Here is a 21216-nt window from a genome sequence, read left to right as displayed (position 1 = left end):
CCCCAAAACCAGGGGCGTAAGTACAAATCGTGGGGTCCCCCAGCAAAACATTGATGGCCCCCAATCTTCACTACCCCTTCCCTTGGCTACTCTTGGTGACCCTCAATGCCTGGAGGCCCATCTTGCAAGGGTCATGAGACAAGTGTGGCCATCATAATCTTCCCACCTATAACAAGTGTAGCCATAAAATAACCTGATCTGAAGCGTGGAGCCCGGTATTGGAGAGAGTGTAGTAGTAGTCTGGACCCCCTTACAGTTCTGCACCCCCCCCCCCCCTGCAGTCGCATGGGCTGCTCCCCTGTAGTTACGCCCCTGCCCAAAACCAGTGGTGATGCTTGCTATCAAATCAAAGATAGCTTTATTGGCATGTCTAAGCTTCAATACAGATTATTGCCAAAGCAGGGGGAATGGGGCACATGGGATGGGATCTCTATGAGCAACATGAAGGGCAGCTGCCAACTTTTGCAGCACATGCAATTCTGAAAAAAATAAATGTGTGTAGAGAAATTAAAATAAAACGCCTATGCAACTTTTCCCCTCTCCGCCAGAGCTGGGACAAGGTCCTCCAGCACCCAAGGCTGAGACACCAAAGTGCGCCCCTCCATCCCTCCCACCCCAGCTGCCACACACTGATTGCTATTAGACTAAGAGAGCCACAGGGCCCACAACCTCCCCAAAACCTTAACATCTAGTTATATGGCTTGCAGTCACTGCCATGTATCCCCTTTTCTTATTTCTTTCTGCTTCAAATACAATTAGGAATGACAGCTGAATGAATTCTGCGCCCCCTCCTACACTGCGCCCTGAGGCTGGAGCCTCTCCAGCCTATGCCTCGGCCCGGCCCTGCTCTCCGCTACCTTCCTTTCCTGCCCCAGGACCAGATCCAGTTATGGCCCACATGGCCGACTTAATAAAGGGTTTTACATTCTCCCCACTCAGTCATGAAGCTTAACTATGTGTGTCCTCAGGCTTCTGTATCTCTGCTGAACACAAGGCTGCGCTTTTCTGTTCACTCACCAACCTATTGCCAGCCAGTGTATTTTGTTCAGCGCTGTTACTTATAAATGCACACTGTTCTTGTGGAGCTGCAGAGGGAGGCAGAGTCTCTGTACTTGGAGGAAGCATCAAAGTGTATTGCAGAGGATATGCTGCTGCTTCCCGCTATTGTGCTCAGAAGACAGTAATGACCCGTGTGCTCGGCATTTCCTTCTCATTAGCGAGCAGGCGAGAAGATTTCACTCTCCAGCCTTGAGATGATTGGCGTTTTGGGCCGTGTAGGATGGAAACAGACACTCCCTGGAAGTTGTTCTGTTGGATATCACACAGTTATGTGCCTATTAGTGTGTGCTGCCTTTTTATGTCGGATTTTGGGTTTGAAGTTTATTCCTGTGTGTCTGATAGCGTTTAGGTATATAGAGAGGCTTGTTTGCCTAAACCAGCGCTAACAAAACTGGAGGAAAAACAACTACGAGTGCAGCCAGTCAGAATGCTTGTGTCATTTAAAGAGAACCCAAGGCGGTTTCTTGGGAGGCAGATGGAACACAGGCATGTTCTCTGCCTCATGACATGCCTCTGTGTCCCCACACCAATCTCTCTGTCCCCCACCACTGTGCTATCACCCCCCCCCCCTCCCCATCTCGGGGGTAAACATGTGGAAAAGCGATTCCCTGTTCAAAACGTCCGCCAGGAGCATTCCTGCAGGGTTTCCAGAGCTGCTTTTGGGCAGCTCGCTCTCCCTGGCCGCACCCCCTGACGCTCCCCCGCCTCCCTGCATGCTGGGAGAGAGACTCAATCTCTCCTTCCAGTGTCGTGACCCAGAGGTCACAAAAGTGAAAGTGGGCCAGTGTGGCCCACAGGAGCTGCGGTTTTGGTGGCTACCTGATCCGGGCTGAGCGGAGTTTTTTGGGGGGTTTTTATGAGCCCAATGATCCATATTTCTGAACGCTTCTTTCCGACTGATAGTATTAGTTATTATTTTCACTCTTCGTTGGTGGACCCCAATCGTTTCCGATGTATCACAAAGATTGGGCGGTTGATCATTTGGAAGATTGCACCATTAGTAAGCATCTTAAGGCTGAAATCACACAGTGCACGTTGCATAACGGTATGCACGCTTTATAATTAGCCTGAACTGCAATACAGATCAGACATAGACTTAAATCCAAAGTCTGCATGCAGCGAGTTAGAATAAAATGATCTGTTACAGCACAGAAGTGTGAACCGACTCATAGAACTGTATGGGCACTTGGCATGTAGACTTATTCTGCAACGCAACGGACGTAGTGTGAAAGGGCCCCAATACTTTTTGCCATAGACCCTGAAGAAGATAATGCAAGCATGCAGATAACAACAAACCGAAGCCTTAAGGCCCCTTTTATACTTGCAGGCCAAACCTGTGTTGTGTTACCGTTTTGCCGCAAAACCAATGATAGTCTGTAGAGACTTTCACACTTATTGCCGTCCGTTGGGGTGCGGCAGAAGTATCAGATCTGACGCAAGGACAACATCGCGTTACCGCAAGCACCGTTATTAACGCACGGTACTTGGGGTAATGGTAGTGTATGGGCGCTGCGCTGTGTGTAAACGATGGAATGCGGCATGCATGCGCAGACCGTCGGGAATCCCAGTGATGTACTTCCTGTCCAGCAGGGAGTACGTCACTGAGCGGGGGGCGGGGCTATGCATATGACCCTGTCGGCACACTCTGCCGCAGGGGTCATATGTTTGTCATATTTTGTGTTGCAGTGGGATTCGGCAGGGGCATCACATCCCCACCATAATGCAAAAAATAGGTGTGAAACCGGGATGAAGCACACCTATGTGTTCCCTGGGTCCAATTTGTATTTTTTTTATTTTAGTCAAAGCAAAAAAAACTGCATACTTTTAGGCCTTGTTTACATTAGGCAACGTGTATGGCAGTGTGTGTGGAACGCAAGCGCACCCAATCGCATGCCATCCGCGTTGCCGTGCGCTGTGCTGCTGATCCTATTCATTACAGTGAATGGCATGCAGCAGTGCGATAGCGCATTGAACTGCTGCACAGTGCTTATAGTCTGAACGTCAAAAGTGCTGTGTATGCACTTGTGATGTTCTTACTGATCACATACTATACACGCTGCCGAAATGCGCACGGAAGCACGTTTAGCGTGAACGAGGTCTAACGTTTACACTAGTTTTCAAGATGCTCTACAGAATTTCTTTAATGAACTGGTAACAATTGTGAAAAAAAGGTGAGGAGCCTGTATTTTTTTTTTTATTGTATTTGATCCTTGTGATCCTTTTCATCTAGTGCTCTCCCTCTTCCCCTATTAGTGATCTCAGCACACACAGCTTGCTGGTGTGCTTGCATGGTACATATGTAGCTACTAGCAGCTCCCTGGCAGGATTAGTTAGATGCACTATCTGTCCCAGGGAGGACGGTAAGGATAAATGCTCCTATTCCTTAGTTAGGTTTTGATGCTCTGAATGCATGCATGTTTGTGCTATGCATGTTACAGGGCCAGAGTTAGGACACATATGAGACTGGGCTACCTCTACGCGGTGTATGTGACTACGCAAGAGACTTTATTCTTGTAACGAACATACCAGCTTTTAACTTAGCTGTGGGGACAGCATTGATTGCTGCATGATTTTCGTGAATGGATTCGCATGAGTGTGCGGAAGTTCATTTTGACTTTAACAATTGTGACTATAGTGTCCTTTAGGAGCTTGCAATCAGAACTATTTTTTGTTTTTTATTTTATAAATAAAGCTATCATTGTACCATGGTGACAGGGGGGAACATACAGCCACCAATGAGACATCAGTTACAGTAATCAAAGCCTTATTTTTCATTGGCTGCTATACATTACCGCATTTTGATTTCGCTTTGTAAAAAACAAAAGTATCCCCAACAAACGCGCCTTTTCATGTCTCTCCGACCGTGTTTCAAGTATCGCACCTTTATTTTCCAGGGTTTCTGAATGCTCTTTCTTGTTAGTACAACCTGAAACCGTGTTCTAATTTCCGTTTCAATAACTTTTTTCTCTCTTTGTCCCCAGACATTAAACACAGGCGGATACCAATTTTGTTTTTTGCTAACAAAATGGACCTAAGAGACTCTCTGTCATCTGTGAAGGTCTCTCAGCTGCTGTGTTTAGAGAACATCAAGGACAAACCGTGGCATATTTGGTAATGGTTCTATTATTTTGAAGTGCGTATGTGTGCACAATAAAGATGTTTTGATTGCTTGAAGTAGCTATAAACCAGAATTCTGCTGTCCCTCTGCTGTACAATGCAGCAGCTCGAAGGCAAGGAATGTCTTCTCAGTATCCATATACTATAGCAGCGGGTAGCCTCAAGAGGCAAAAGGAGGTCATATACCAAGTTTAAAGGAACTCCTTTTAAAGGACAACTGAAGTGAGAAGAATATGGAGGCTGCCATATTTATTTACTTTTAAACAATACCAGTTGCCTGGAAGTCCTGCTGATCTATTTGGCTGCAGTAGTGTCTGAATAACACCAGAAACAAGCGTGCAGATGATCTTGTCAGATCTGACAATAATAGACATACCAACCAAGCGAAATCCCATAAAATATACCGCACCACATAAAGTAATGAAAGTATAGAAATGAGCTTAGTCACGTATCATTACAAAAATATAAAAACACTTAAAACAAGGATAGTCCGGGGTATACACAATAAATGAATAAGGATACAAATATCACAGTATAACCCATCCACTTCCTCATCCCTGAATATTGCACATCGGTATAGTATAAGGGGAGTAAAGTGCCCGTGCTAGCAGCATAAATGCAAATAAATGAGAAATAGAAAGTGCAAATAGACAAAAGTGCTTTGCAAACAGGTGAATATAAAAGTGAGAATGGTAAGTAGTGAACCAATCACCAAACAATCAATAAACCCCAGGAGGAGGTCCAGCAGGACCAACAAGCAGGATGGAAAAGATGCCCTCAGTTGAGGGAGGTGTGAAGAAGAAGCTCACCACATACAGCATGAGGGAGAGGAAGAGCGGTGTCCCCTGGACGGAGCCGTCACGATTCGCCGCCGACCGCGGCTTCAGCTGGGCATACATTGTTACCGGTATATACTGTGACACTGTATTTGTATCACAGTATATAACCATGTATGCCCAGCTGAAGCCGCGGGAAAAGTACCAAAAAATAGTTGAAAAAGTACTGCCAAAATAATTTTGAGGGTTTGTTTGCTTGCTGATGGTTTACAGGGCATTTTATCGACAAGTTTAAAAATCTCACCTAGGAGAAAACTGAAAAAGTGAATTGCATATAGGCCAACAAGTGTAGCCACAGAAACGTCTGATCTGAAGAATGGTCCCCTGTATTGGAGGGACGGAAAGTTAGTAGTTGAACACCCCCACCCCCGCGATCAAAGGGGCTGCTCCCCTCTAGTTACAGTACGTACCATGTGTTGAGAAACTAGGCTCTAGATTACTAGTGCGTATACAAGGCTCTTTCAGAAGGCTTTAATAGTCTCTGGGGAAATGAACCTCACTGTATTTGTAACCTGATTGTAACATAAAGCGGCAATGAGACCTTCATTAATGATAGGACTGACATGTTACATGTTTGCGTTTTTGTATAAAGAAATGAATGGGAAGCGGTATGAAGGTTGGAAAGCTCCCTATTCAGGGACATATTTCTAAACAAGGGCTTCTGTACAGCATTCATCAAAGAAGCTAATAATTAACTGCAGCTTAGGCAGTTTTCTGTTAAAGCAAATGCTTGTTATCTTGTCAGCTGTGTACAGTTAGTATAGTGCTTAATATGAGGCCTATTGTTCACTGTGTCCTGTGATTTGTCCTTCTCTTTGTTAGCGCGAGTGATGGACTGAAGGGAGAGGGACTCCAAGAAGGGGTGGACTGGTTACAAGGTAAGTAATGGGCATACATGTTAAAAAAAAGGCTCCGGGTAAAAAGGGTGGCAGATATAGCTGCTAGTAGAATATCAGAATTTACAGATATAGTCTACTATTTAGAGGGATCCTTAAGCCTACGAAAAAGAATCGGTTTTACTCACCTGGGGCTTCTACCAGCCCCCTGCAGCCGCCCCGTGCCCTCGCCACCAGCTACTTACACTTTCACCCGATAGGCTTACTGCGCCTGCGCAGGCTGGCCACGCGTCTCTTTCTACGTGTTCCTGTCCGCAATAGTGCCCTGCGCATGACGCTATTATGGACGGGAATGTGTAGAAGGTGACGCGTGGACAGGCCTGTCGGCGAAGTGAAATTAGCTGGCGGTGGGGGACAGGAGGATCTGATCGTGACTGTGGGGGCACGGGACAGCTGCAGGGGGCTGGTAGAAACCCCTGGTGAGTAACACTGATTTTTTTTGTGTGTACTCTTAAGTGTCTCTTTAATTTTTATTGTAGAATATCGGTAATCTTTACCAATATTTTACTGTGACCAAACCGTATTCTCACACAGAGCCCTCCCTATCGATCCCTAACACTAACCGATTCCCCCTGGTGCTGCCTAACCCAAAAACCCGATGGTGGTGCTTAGCCTCAGATCCCTTCCTGGCGCTGGCTAACCCTAAAAAAAACCTGGTGGGGCCTAACCATAATACCCCTTGCCACGCCTAACACTAAAGAGCCCAACCCCAACTTCCACTATTTTATTGGACACCCTGGCGCCCAAATGACTGTTGTTTGCTGATGAAACATATGGTGTGCCATTATCATACATCAGGTGACGTAAAAGCTTCTAATAACATTGTGCTTTATGTGGTGCCCTTTTTACCAGCGGCCGCATAAGCCCCTTTTATCTGTTTCCGGTTAGTGTGGTTGTCCTGTGGTTGTGTTGCCCCATCTCTCTCTATCACTGTCGCTCTCTCTCTGCCTCTCTCTTTCTCTCCCTCTCCTTTCTATCATTCATTTTATCATTTCCATTTCCTTTGCTATCAGATAAAATCACACAGTGAGTACAGCTGCATCCATTTGTTTTATTGTGACGCTGTCTGCATCTTGAAGACGTATTTTACAGCAGTTTGTTTTCACCATTTCTAATGTCCAAAAATAGTACTCTAAAAATGTTTTCTAAAATAAGTCTCTCTATGTCCCCCATTTTTTTATGTGGCCTGAGTGCCTTTTGCCTAACTGCAGAAACTGTTCAGTGACAGCGTGATTGTGGGAGCGTTTTTTGTTTTTTTGTTTTTTTAATATATAGCTACAGTGACCATCTTGTTTCAGCATGCCAATCCACACACACAGCGCGCAACCCAACACTCACCACACCCAGAGTAGTTTCTAGGCTAAATTGCACCCAGGACGAGGGTCTAAAAATTGTGCGCCCCCCACCCCCTGTGGACGCGCAAACCCTTAGGGCCCGTTTCCACTGTCGTGAATCTGCATGCATTTTCTGCATGCAGATTTGCATAACAAATACAAGTGGATGGGCCTGTTTACACTTGTCAGAAATCCTGTGCAGTTTTGTGTGCAGGAAAAAACCTGCACGGCAGAGCCATCAGAATATATCCTTCTGCCTGCACCTCCCTTCTTCTACTTGCCGGTCTGCTCCTGGGGTGCTCGCCCTGCTCGCACTGCCCAAGAAACAGCCCTGCCTACACCCAAAACTAAATAAGGAACCCGACCCGCAATTTGGGGTAACCCGTGGGTATCTGCGGGGACCCAACCCGATACAGGCCTCTAGCTGGGACAATACAGATTGGCCTCGATTCATAAAGCATTCCCGCATGTGGAAATGCTGAAAACAGCTGACTTTACCGACCACTTAGCAAAATTTGTATTCATAAAGGCTGTTTCCGCATGAAAAGCCGACATTCCTGAGCAGAGCGATAAATCACCGCCTTGTGCGATGATTATCGTAACAAATATAACAAAATGTCCATTCATAAAAATTAGAGCAATCGGTATGCGGACGGGGATTACCGCTACCTCGGATGTGGCGAGAAGCGTGCGGAATACATTGCAGTGAATGGGACAAACCTCCCAAGCAGCAGCAGAGAGCAGCGCACAGAGGGACTTTGCCAGCTTCTGTGTTTCCACAAGGCTCCCGACAGCCTACCGCCTGCCTACAGCGGGAAATGTCCGCTCTGCTATCGCAACTGGCAACATTTTATGAATGCCCACCCCCAAGAAGTCTGAAATACCGAGCGCGTTGTTTTCCCGCAAGGATTTACTTCACCGAACACACTTTTATGAATCGAGGCCATTGTGTTAGCAGTGAAAGCCTGGTTATTAGGGTTTTGACAAGTACAGTTTTGAAGTTGTTGGGGCTTCTTACCTTTTTAAGCAGTGTGATCCGAGCGTGGCGCCTCTGCTTTGCACCGCTCGTGCCATTCCGTTCTATAAAAAGATACTCTAAAGAAAGATTAGGATGCGTGCTTACACACATTGTAACAAGTGCTGGCGTACGATTGAGAGACACGCTGGGCACGAGTGGAAACAAACCCTAAGAGTGGGTTCACACTATGCATAATGTGGTGCTTTTTAATGTTCCTTTTAATTGCACAGCAATGCGCTGGAATGGTCCCCTTTTTTACATCATCACGTTCAGAAATGGTTTAAGAGGAAATGAGGCCCCAGGCAGGATAGCAGTTTTTGCCCATCGCTGATGGTTACTTGGCTTTTTTAGTAAGATTTGATGAGGGCTAGCATCCACCGGGCCCCTAGTCTCTCTTCAGACCCTAGGCAACTGCCTAGCTTTGCCTTGTGGATGATCCGGCTCTGGTCACGTCAGGACTATCAGGTTCCATTGTAATAACACAAGCTGTGCCTTACCGCACACCATGCATGTAATGCTTTATGAAGCAAGCGTTGCCTTGAGATGCCAGTTTTGAGATCCATTGTGGTGCGCTGCACACACATTGCAGCGAATGTAGTATGAACTTAGCTCAATGTTGGTTCTATGTGTGTGTAACCTGGGCCTGAAATGGATGGACAGAAGAAATGGTTGCACTGAGCTTCATAGCAATACGACTTCACACCTCCTAACTTTTTGAGATAAGAAAAAGGGGCACTTAAGCCACGCCCCTGCCACACTCCTAATCCCCCACGACACCCCCCCAGTCATGCATACCATAAAGATTTCATAAGAAAAATAGATACTTATATAAAAATAAGTTGTTTTTTAATTCAATCCATACTGGTCCTTTCTATCCTTGTCCATTATTTTTTTATATTACCATATGAAAATAAGAAATATATCAATTTTATTGATGGGAATAAAGTTAGGAGTCAATTAACCTCCCTGGCGGTAAGCATGGGCTATGCCGCGCAGGGGGATTTCTCAGGCCCTGCTTGGCCGATTTTGATAATTTTTTTTTTTTGCAGCACGCAGCTAGCACTCTGCTAGCTGCGTGTGCTCTCTGATCGCCGCCGCTCTGTGCCGATTACGCGGCGCTCCCCGCGCCGTGAGGCCCCCCCCCCCCCCCCCCAGACACCGTTCGCTGCCTGGCCAATCAGTGCCAGGCAGCGCTGAGGGGTAGATCGGAACTCCCAATGACGTCACGACTTCGATGACGTCATGCCGCCCATCGCCATGGCGACGGGGGAAGCCCTCCAGGAGATCCCGTTCTTTGAATGGGATCTCCTGATCGCCGGAGACGATCGGAGGGCCTGGGGGGATGCCGCTGAGCAGCGGCTATCATGTAGCGAGACTTTGTCTCGCTACATGAAGAAAAAAAAAAAGACTTTGCTGCCCCCTGGCGGATTTTTAATAAACCGCCAGGAGGGTTAAGCATATTGCAAAGTAGAAAAATACATCCATTTACAAATATCTGTACATCAGTCCTGATAGAGGGACAAGTGAGGAAGCAAGAGGGATAGAGGGATTTAGTTCTCAAAGAGGGGCTGTTCTTCCAAAAGAGGAATCAGAATCCTTTTATTTCGCCAAGCATGATTTGGGTCATGCTCGGAATTGGTTTTAGCAGCACAGAACACCTTAGACTTTGTTTACACAGACACACTGACAGTAGAAGACAGCAGTAAAATACAGCAAAAAAAAAAGATAATCAAAGTAATCATAAAAAACATGACAGTAAAGCAACTCATCAGCAGATACAGAGGCATTTCAAGAGGAGCAGCACAGAGAGAAGTAGAACACTAATATTAACATTGGGTGTGTCAGACTACGTAGGTGCTTCTCTGAGTGGCGGGCACCCCGAGGGGCTCGTACAGAGTTCAAGAGTCTCACTGCTGTGGGGAAAAAAGTGTCCCTGTGCCTTGATGTCTTGGTGGGGATGGCCCGGAATCTCCGCCCCAACAGGAGCCGTTGGAAGAAGTGATGGCCGGATCGTTGGCAATCCTTGTTGTTCTGGAACACATCCTGGCCTCATGAATGAGCTCCAGAGGGGGAAGGGGCTTCCCGATTATTTTCTCCGCAGTTCTGATGACCCTCTGGATTTTGTATCTGTCGCTGGCTGTGGCCCCAGCGTACCAGACAAGGTACAATTGAGAGCTATGACTGTCTAGTGTAGACAAAGGTTTGTGGAGTTTAAAAGTCCTTTAGCAGGAACAGATCTGAAAATGCCATTTAGTAGTACAGTAATGTTCCTTTTTGTTTGTTATACGAAGCCCCTGCAGATAGATACTATTTCATTTTTTAATCGCATAACTAGTGACTTAAGCCCGTTTAAAAATGGGCTCTAGGTCTGTCACCGCTGCCACAGAGCGCGCACATATAAGCTCCCACTCTAACTTGGCCTTAGACTGCAATGGATATGACTGTGGTAGGGATTAAATTGTGAGCTCCTCTGAGAGACATTTAGTGACAAGACTATACTGTATACACTCTGTACAGCGCTGCAGAAGATGTTGGCGCTATATAAATACTAATTAGTAATAATCATTCTGCTGTTCAGACTGCACGTGGACAGGCACAAACAGAATCCCTCAAAAGATTGCAGCCTGTGACAATAAAAGTCTGTATTACAGTAAGTGGCTGTTGTCACAGCTACTACTGAGTATTTTTAAGGCCCTATTTACATTTAATGTGTTGCATTGAGTTGCGTCACGTCCTATTTTGGCTATGCGACTTAACGCATTACAGTGAATGTTTACCATTATAAAAATCAAAAAGTCAGATACTAACCTAAGGAGAGGGAAGGCTCGGTCCTAATGAGCCTTCCCCCTCCTCTCCCGGTGCCCGGTCCCGCGCTGGATCCCCCGTGGCAGTATTCGACCAGTTCGGTCAAATACTGCCACTTCCGCAGCCTTCGGGAGCTTTCGGAAGCCTTCGGGAGCACTCGGGCTCCCGAGGACGGGCCGCTCCATACTACGCATGCGCGAGCGCCCTCTATGACGCACTCGCGCGTGCGTAGTATGGAGCGGCCCGTCTTCGGAAGCCCGAGTGCTCCCGAAGACCTCCGAAGTCCCTGCGGCGGCGGCGGACACGAACGGGGAAGCCAGCACAGCACCGAAGGCACCGGGAGAGGAGAGGGAAGGCTCATTAGGACCGAGCCTTCCCTCTCATTAGGTGAGTATCTGACTTTTTGATTTTTAAATAGGTAACCACTGGCTTTAAGTTTAAATAGGACCTTAAAGGGCCACTCCAGCAACAAAAGAAAGCAGTTAAAATCCATCTGAACTGACAGGTTTTGGACTAGTCCATCTCCTCATAGGGGATTTTGAGGGGTTTCTTTATTTTCAAAAGCATTTTCTGAAGGGCAGTAAGTAATAGTAAGATACCAGCTAGCCTCCCTACTCACTTGCATGCTATTTTAGCAGTTAGACTTTGCAACTGTTGTTCAGGAAATGCTTTTGAAAACGAAGCAAGCCCTGAGATTCCCCTATGAGAAGATGGACTAGTCCAAAACCTGTCGGTTCTGCCAGAATTTGACTGCTTACATTTTTCACTAGAGTGGTCCTATAGGTGATTTGACATACTCTAATCAAGTAGTAGCTTCTATCTATACAGACACAAATAAGGAATGCAACTGTGTTTAAATTCATACAAGTGACGTCATTCTGTCAGGTAACAGAGTTTAGATGTGCTTGTCTTTTGCCCCCTCTCCTATAGTTATACAAGCTGTTAACATGTCATCAGCAGGCAGTACTCCTTCCTGTTTATGTTCCTCTAATATTGGATTCAGGTGAATAATTACCCGACAGTCTGACATTTCTTCCTTGTCATCTGCCTTAAGCTGCTCTGACTGTGTGATTGGCAGATTTGTGGTGTCAGTCAGCGGGCACAGCTCTGCCTCTGGGCTTGTCTGTCATTTGTCTGCCTCTGAGGAGAACAGGAAGCATCACACTACAGCTCGTCAGTCACCTTCTAATTGGCACTGGAGTCAGCCAGGATAATCCTGAGAAATAATAAACAAAATGTAGAAAACTGGCAAAACTAGGTGATTACACTGATTGGCAAAAATATTCAAACCCCCTGCATAATATTATGTATGGCCCCTCTTGTGTCACAAAACCGTTCTGACCCATCATGGCGTGGTCTCCACAAGACTTCTGATGGTGTCATGTGGTATCTGGCACCAAGATATTAACAGCAGATCCTTTACAGCGGGATTGTCAGCCATAAAATCAAATTAAATTTACCCACTACACTGTGTTAATTATGCAGTCTACATCCGGACCCCGCATTGCAAGCATTCCAATATAATCATAAATGTTTCTGCTGTAATAAATCTTATCTCAGTCAGCCTGGCTCTATTCGGTACTTTGCTGGGGAGAGGGAAGCTGGTCATCTCCCCTCCCACATTCCTGCTCCTCACTGATTGGCTGAGGCAGTTCAGTGAGACATGAGGCTGAGAAGCTGCTGAAATACGATCTCTGCTGCGCTCACGTGTTTACAAAGTAAGCTAGATATGACAGTGCGGTTTCTAGGAGAAAAAAAGTAAGGGAGGAAATGACTTCAGGATTGGCTTCAGTCAGATGCAGTTAAGATGGAAAATGCCTAAAACAATTTTCTCTTTATTTACTATATAAAATTTACTGTGGACACTAAAATTCATATGTTATATAAGTAGAACAAGTACTTATATACGTATATGTTTTATTTTTTCCTGGGATAGTATGGCTGTCCCTGCTGCTTTAAAGGATAACTGAAGGGAAAAGAATATTGAGGCTGCCATATTTACTTCCTTTTAAACAATACCAGTTGCCTCTCTGGCAGCCCTGCTGAACTATTTGGCTACAGTAGTGTTTGAATTAAGCCAGAAACAAGCATGCAGCTAGTCTTGTTAGTTCTGACAATATTGTCAGAAACACCTCATCTGCTGCATGCTTGTTCAGGGGCTATGGCTAAAATATAAGAGGAAGAGGATCAGCAGGATAGCTAGGCCAAAAAAATTATTAGAGAGACTTTACCACTTAAAGCACACCTGAACTGTAAAATAAAAGTCAGATTGAACATATACAAATTATACTTACCTAGCCTACTCATCAATCTTTTTTTTTCTCCTCTCCCCCGTCATGTTTGTCCACTGTGGTTGATTTCTCCATCCTCCATTCAGGTGGGGGTGCAGGCACCAGACTGGCCATTCACAGCCACCCACTGCTCCTTTTACCATCTGGTGCCAATGGTCTTACAGATGTCACTGCTACTGACCGAGTGCAGTGATTTACTCGATTTCGGTGCCATGATCCCATCAGCACCCTTTATCCAAAAGATCAGCAGGCGGTTGTAATTGGCTGGTCTGGTGCCGGCACCCTGCATGATTGGTCGCGTACCAAAGCTTCCCTTCTGACTGGCCATGGTGATCTCTCGCCGGTGATAGGGTTTTACCATAGCATGCCTCGATAAGAGGCGACATCTCTCGTGCTTACGATGTCCTAGGAAAGTGCAGCAGGTACCACTGGTCGAATGAGGACGGGGATGTGTGGATGAGGAGGGTAGTGTGTGTGCCAGGAAGGCGAGTGGGTGAGTGGAGAGGAGGTAGGTGCCCCCGGTGGAATGAGGACGGGGATGTGTGGATGAGGAGGGTAGTGTGTGTGCCAGGAAGGCGAGTGGGTGAGTGGAGAGGAGGCAGGTGCCCCTGGTGGAATGAGGACGGGGATACGTGGATGAGGAAGGTAGTGTGTGTGCCAGGAAGGCGGGCACTAGGTGGCCTAAACTGTTTGCCCAAATGCCTCCCTCTAGATTTTGCCGCCCGAATCACGTGAATCAGGTAGTTTTATGGTAGGTTTGCCCCTGCGTGACAGGTTCCGAGTCAGCACTCCATTATCATGTTATATCACCCACTTGAGCCATAAGGGAAGCATGGACATTACCTTGCACATCAGTTGTCCTTTTAGTTAAAACTGACAGCTACTGATAATAGTGGAAAAGGGCCATAAGGCTTTTAAGCTTTCTGGAAATGGTGAGCTTCTGACAGGAACCGACGGCAAGGTAAGTATGTAATAGTATGTAATGTTCATTTTCAGGTACATCATATGTTTATTTTAAATAATTTTACTCTGTTCAGGTACCCTTTAAATGTTTAAATGCTGGATAGGAAATGATGGAAAAACTACGAATGGAGCTGTGTAAACACGCAAGCAAGCAGGGGGGAGGGGATGAGCCTCTAAAGAACTGCAGAGAGCTTGGGTCATTCCCTAGTTCCGTGTGATTTGCCTTATTAAAACAGAAGGAAATCTGCAATAATTCAGCTATAAGTGAACATTTGTGGTTACCCACAATGCACCACCACTGAATATGCAAATTATCTCTTTCCGCCCCTGTAAGCCAGGCAGGCATCCAGAACCGCTGGAGTATAGCAAGCCTATAGCTTTAAGTTTTACACAGCTACATCAAAATGTTTTTTAGTAGGAGAGCTTTTCTGTCTCTTTTATTCCCCTTATACATTCCTATAAGAAAATGGTATTTACAAATGTGTCCTTTTCATGGGCACTCTGTGGCACTGCAAAAAAATACCTAAAGCTCGCCATACAAACATGCTAGTGATGCTTTGTGCCAGCAGCACATTTCTGCTTAGGTTTTCTATACACAACACAGAGCTTATTGATAGATTTATCTCTAGCTTTTCTCTCCTGTGAATAGAATCCCCATATCAACATCACATCATGAAGAAAGGGATGATACTCGCAGCTCACACAGTCACCACTAGATGTCAGAATTGATTTACTGTTCATAAAAGCTATTGCGGCAAAATGTCACATTTTTATCTAGAGCACATCTTAAAGAATGGATCTCCCACAGAATAACAGGACCAGCTGGTATAAAAACTAAGGCTGTTATATCTTGTCTCATGTAAATGATAGGAATTCACTTTACAAAGTGGGGCACAATTTGATCCTTATACAAGTCATAGCATGTTTTTTTTTATTTGCATGTTAAAAGACGGCTACGGTAAAAAAGTAAGCAGACAGTCCATCTCCTCAAGGGGGATTCTCAGGATTTGTTTTGAAAAGTATTTCCTGAACAGCAGTTGCTAAGTCTAACTGCCAAAATAATAAGATACCAGCCAGCTTCCCTAATGATAGTTAGACTTAGCAACTACTGGCAGGAACAGGTGTGTTTTATCGCCTTGCTTGAAGGTGTCGAAGGAGGGGCCGACGCTTATGGGGGTGACGGAGTCCCAGAGAGTAGGGACAACTCTAGAGAAGTCCTGGTGTCTGGCATGGGGATGGGTGATGCTCAGAGTAGTCATGTGTAGATCATTGGAGGAGCGATCCAGTCATAGGAAAACATCCTCAGTATGTAGCCTTTCCTGCTGGACACTCTTCTCCCCCCCCCCCCCCCTCCCTGAACCTCCCAGTATCTTGTGGCACTACAAGTCCCAGTGCATGCTGGCAGCCTGACACACAGCAGGAGCAGGGATACCATACACCACCTGCCTCTGCTACTGTGTATCAGCATGCATAAGCTCTTCCAGTCGGGGAAGTCTGACCCTGGCTGGCAACTCATTAAAGGGCAGACAGCCGTGATTAAAAATGTTCCAGTCCTCCCCACATTTCAGGAGGTTACAGATACACTTCCACATGGGTGGAGCAGTTTTGTTATAATCAAGACCTCCACCTAAAGCCAAGGAATTCCATTTTGGAAATGTTGTTTTGATTTGCAGAGTTCCCCTGCCCTGAATTTAAAGAGGAACTCCAGTGAAAATAATGTAATAAAAAAAATGCCACGAAGCTGGCACCACCGAATGTAGTAAAAAGCTCTTTATTCAAACGTCATTAAAATGACATTCAGTCAATAATAAAAAATGTAGCAATGGCGAAACTGCAGATCTATGTTCAATTCAAGGAAGAAAAACAGCGTGTGTGTGTGGCACAACCCTTATAACTCAACTAGAGTGACAGATGACCTCAGGCTTCGTGACCATCCAGTGCCCTGTTTGTATGCCGCTTGCTGCTGTCAAAAAGTGCCACCCTGGCGTGTGCACTGCTCTGAATCAGAAGAAAATCATCACAGCATATTGTACGAGAGGAAAAGGATGAGCGTGCACCTTCCGTCCAAATACGTGGTTTATTGGCACAGTGGACTAGCATGTAGTATTGCAAGCGACTAAATAAGGCATACAGAAATGTGCACATTTCTGTATGCCTTATTTAGTCGCTTGCAATACTACATGCTAGTCCACTGTGCCAATAAACCACGTATTTGGACGGAAGGTGCACGCTCATCCTTTTCCTCTCGTACAAGAAACTGCAGATCTATGTTAGCAGTATGGCTTGACAAAGGACGTCAAGTTCGAAACAGCGGGCTGTCGCCATTGCTACATTTTTTATTATTGACTGAATGTCATTTTAATGACGTTTGAATAAAGAGCTTTTTACTACATTCGGTGGTGCCAGCTTCGTGGAATTTTTGTTACTGGGTCACTAGGTACTGTGACCATGAGCTAAGGCACACAAAGGTCTTCTTGCTTGGGTGCTTCTCCATTTTTGTGAATTGTGAATAAAAAAAATGCTTATTTTTTTACTAAAATTATATAAAATCTTGTAAATGTTGTAAAATACTTTCCTCTCCCTGATTTACATTCTGACATTTATCACATGATGATGACATTTTTACTGCTAACAGATGATGTCAGTGGAAGAAGATGCTGCTTGCTTTTTTGGCAGTTGGACCCAGCTGTAAACAGCTGTTATTTCCCACAATGCAATGAGGTTCACAGACAGGAAACTGTCAGGACCATGGTTCTGACATCACACTGTGGGAGGGGTTTCACCACAATATCAGCCATACAGAGCCCCCTGATGATCCGTTTGTGAAAAGGTAATGGGAAAGGGGGTATCGGCTACTGATTGGGATGAGGTTCAATTCTTGGTATCGGTTTCTCTTTAAAGGGAACCTGTACTGAGTAAAATTAAAATAAACACTTGAGGCAACTTCACATGAACATTACATAGTTACCTTGCCATCAGTTCCTCTCAGGAGCTCACCATTTTCTTCTGACAATGATCCCCTCCAGTTCTGACAATATTTTGTCAGAACTGAAATATATCAGTTGCTGTCAGTTATAGATCAGTTGCTGATGTGCCAGGTAATGTCCTTGTTTCCCTATGGCTCAAGTGGGCAATGTTACAGTTTAACAGTGTGCTGACCAGGAAGCTGTTATGGGGTAATGGCCATTTTCAAAATGGAGAACGGAGAATTCCATTGATCACAGTGGACAAACAGGATGCAGGAGAGGAAAAAGAGATTGAGGAGTAGACTACACAGGAGGTAAGTATGACTTGTGTATGTTTATTTTGACTTTTAATTTTCAGTTCAGGTTTCTCTTTAAGGCAGCGGCCTCAGATACAACTGAACTGCAGACACCTAACTGACTGTATTATTTCACTTATCACATGCAGTCTTCATTATGAGAGGGACAGCTTTAAAGCAGACCTCTGGTTTAAAAATAAAACCCACATGTCGGAAATTATCAGTTTAAACCGTCGATCTGACGGGAAATTGCATGGTGTGTACCTTGCATAAGGGGGGAGGGTGGATAGAGGGTGTATGCTGTGACCAGGCATGAGTGAGGTTTACTGCTGTTTTATTGGGATGGTTAATATTAGCATGTAGGTTATTTTGGGGTAGAGGGTTAAGGTTACTGTGATGATTCAGGGCATCGGGACCAAAACAGAAAGCAAAACGCTACAGTTGAACCTGACAGGCAGGGTAGATCGTTTATTCGGGGCAGACAATGGTTACACAACACACTAGTCATCACCGATTCTAGTAACAGATGGACTACAAATCCCAGCAATGCAGTAAATTAAGTTTGGGTTCTCTGCAGCACGCTTCTGGATAGCTAACAAGTCCCAGCAGAGCAAGCGTACTAGTCTCCCCTGCCTGATGCAGACAGTAACTAGTGGAGAAGAAACATACTGTACAAGTCTACATATATAATATGGTCAGATAATCCTGCCCACTGGCTTGTAAAACGGGCCGGACCCCCTGGTTGGTAACTTCGACCCGGAACCATCATCTATTGTGATCTCTGCACCTGTGCATTTCACCCGACTATGCCCACACCTGCGCGCTTTGTACCTCCAGGAGGCCGTGCCCCCGCCGATCTCCTGATAACATCCTGGAGATACACGCGCGGTGGAGCGCCGGGAGGGAGGGGAAAAGCACACAGACGCGTTTGCATTTTCGATTTTACGTGTGAATGAGGCCTCAAAGGCATCCCTGGTGTCTTTTTAGATCTGCATGCATGCCACTGTATCAGTCTGTACATGATCACATCTAATGCAGGGAAACCTCTACATATGTGCCCTGCTCCTTTCATCTCATGTTTTGTTTTCTTACTGTTGTCCCGCCCGCCAGTATATCAGTACCAGTGGAATGAGTAGCTAGACGGGGTGGCTCCTCCTATTGGCTGTCTCCCTTGCATGTTCATTTTACCGAATGGCTGTTTGTTAGTTACTGACAGCTCCAGGCTGGAGGGAAATACTTAACAACTGATGTTCAATAAAATCAGCTTTTTTTCTGCTTTACCGAATGCGGTAATGCTTAGTGAATAGAGTGAACATATGTGAACTGTTCGTGGGTTCGAAGGAAGTTTAATAGGTCAGTCTGCTGAAAAAGCACTGGACAGGATTCCATAACCAGTAATAAAAAAAGTTGTTCTGTTTGTTACAGTAGTTCCAGTTACTAATATATAAAAGTGACTAGCAAGCTTCCGAGCATTTAAGACAGGGGAGTCACTAGGGGAGAGCAGCCCTTGCAACTATGGGGGAGGGGAGTCGTGACTACACATTTTATGGATGTGAATTTGCTGATGGTCATGAGTCCTGTACCCAGGCAGTGAGGGTCACCAAGAAGAGGCACAGGAAGGGTTGTGGACACTAACTTTCCTGGCGGTAGCCCCGAGTCAGGCATGGGGTGGAAAAAGGGAGCCAAGAGTGGTAATCCTGAGCCTGACTCGGTTTAGCCACCGGGAGGTATGTAGCGTGGCGTGCAGGAATTTTGACTCGTCTCCCGGGGATCCAGATGCTGGCAGCCATTCATCTTCTGGTCCTCGGAGGCTCTGGATCCCTCGGGTGAGATCGCCGTTTGTCGTCATGATAGAGTAACAGCGCCACTTGGAGGGTGCTGGGCTGCCGCAGATCTCATTGCGCTATGATTTTTTTTTCCTGGTTTTAGGGTCTAAAACCGTGTGAAAAAAAAATTGTACTACTTTTACCCTAAAATCTGGAAATAATGACACCACCAAGGAGGTTAAAGGGCCCCATCAAAGTCTAGTTGGAGGGCCCCATGATTTGTAGTTCCGCCCCTAATTAGAGACCTTCCTAATGTCCTAAGAATATCCCCAGACTGGTACTCTAAAAGGCCTTCTCCCTCCGCCTCCGCCAGTCATTCCTCCTCTGCTAGCCCCATAAATCTGCAGAGCTAACTCTGGCTGCATATATGGTCTGAGGCTCCGATTATAGAGCCACTTCATCATGTTTGAGTTTTAATAGGCAGCGTTACTTTAATTAGCCGGTTACAGCGTAGATATTACTGCGCCGTTAGGCTTTTATACGGTTGCAGTACATGCTGTTTTATATGGGCTTTGAGAGCGATGCCATTTGAAGTGTTGGAAGGATGAGGCTTGTAAACGTCCGGGCCCTTAGTAAATAAATTAAAAAGGATTTTGCTCCGGATTTTACGGTTAATGGTGTTATTGATGACACTGTGATAGCACATGTCTATTAACCTCTCGCTAGCAGATCATTGTGCGGTGCTGTATGTGTAACATGGGCTTTAACCAGCTCACAGGGGCTTGGGCTCTGCTAGTGAAATGAGGAGGGCAGTTATAAATGCTGCCCGAATACCAAGGCTTTTGCTGAGCTATTATCTAAACTGAGACATCCAGATACCGTATTTTTTGGCATATAAGCCACACTTTTTCTCTCCCAAAGATGGGGAGGAAAAAATCATCGTGCCTTATGTGCCAAATGCAAGGATTCCCCGACTTACCAACGCCCGCCGATACAAACTGCCGCAATGTCAAAGACTCCTTGTACTGTCCCCATGTCTACTCTCCAATCCTCCCCTCCCCCTTCCCCGTGTTCTCCTCCCCGTGTATAATTATAAGCAGAGGCTGCACAGTTCACCTCAACCAGTGGTGATCAGAGACTTCTCTCCTCTCTTTCATTGCTCCCCTAGTGCTGGCTTCTGGTGATGATGCGATCAGCAGAAGCCGGCACTGGGGAGCAGTGAAGAAGAGGAGGGGTCTCTGATCACTGATGGTTTAGATGAGCTGTGCTGCTGCTTACATCTAATCAGGGGAGTAGAGGAGGACACAAGGTGGGGCAAGGGGACAGAAGGACACCCGTGGGGAACAGAAGGGGACATGTGAAGTACAAGAGGGACACAATAAGTGGGTGAAAACATCTACAAGACACTCCTGGACACACAAGGTTTATTTTTTTATTTTTTTTCATTTAGGCATAACTATGAATCATTGGGCCCCTCAAATTTTTGGGCCCACTTTGTTCACATCTTTATCCCTCTCCTTATTGTCACCCTGACAGCCAAGGGGTTCATCTGACAGGGGTCACTTAACGCGTACGCTAGTCGACCCTCTAAAATCGGATACTTGCCTAATAAGAAGGAAGCCTCTGGATTCTGTAGAGGCTTCCCACGCTATCCCCTGGAACTCCATTACTGCTCGCGGACCTCCAAATAAATACAACAAGAGCTTGTCTGTTTTCAGATCCAGGCCTCGCTCCTCCTCATGCACTCATGCGCCAAGTGCAGCCGTGCCTGCACAGCCATGCTCTTGCATTAAGAGGAGCATGGCTGAATCTCCCACAAGGAGGTAGGTTTCTGTCTTTTGACTCAAGGTTTACCTTCAAGCTTGACCA

At 45.8% G+C, this 21216-nt stretch overlaps 1 protein-coding gene across 3 annotated transcripts in view; it reads left to right on the top strand.

Annotated features, from left to right (window-relative positions):
- ARL6 (ADP ribosylation factor like GTPase 6) overlaps positions 1 to 21216 on the top strand; it is a 90429-nt gene that overhangs the window by 67959 nt on the left and 1254 nt on the right. For 2 of the 3 annotated variants that reach the window (XM_068270639.1, XM_068270640.1), the window contains 3 exons: positions 4041 to 4170; positions 5835 to 5890; positions 6922 to 6934. In XM_068270639.1, coding sequence (XP_068126740.1) covers positions 4041 to 4170; positions 5835 to 5890; positions 6922 to 6934 — 199 coding nt within the window. The remainder of the gene's footprint in view (positions 1 to 4040; positions 4171 to 5834; positions 5891 to 6921; positions 6935 to 21216) is intronic. The other variant, XM_068270641.1, reaches the window with a different exon arrangement.

This window comes from Hyperolius riggenbachi, chromosome 2 (assembly GCF_040937935.1).
Source record: "Hyperolius riggenbachi isolate aHypRig1 chromosome 2, aHypRig1.pri, whole genome shotgun sequence".
Classification (NCBI taxonomy): domain Eukaryota; kingdom Metazoa; phylum Chordata; class Amphibia; order Anura; family Hyperoliidae; genus Hyperolius; species Hyperolius riggenbachi.
Note: the sequence above shows the minus strand (reverse complement) of the source record. Positions and strands in the feature narration are given on the sequence as shown.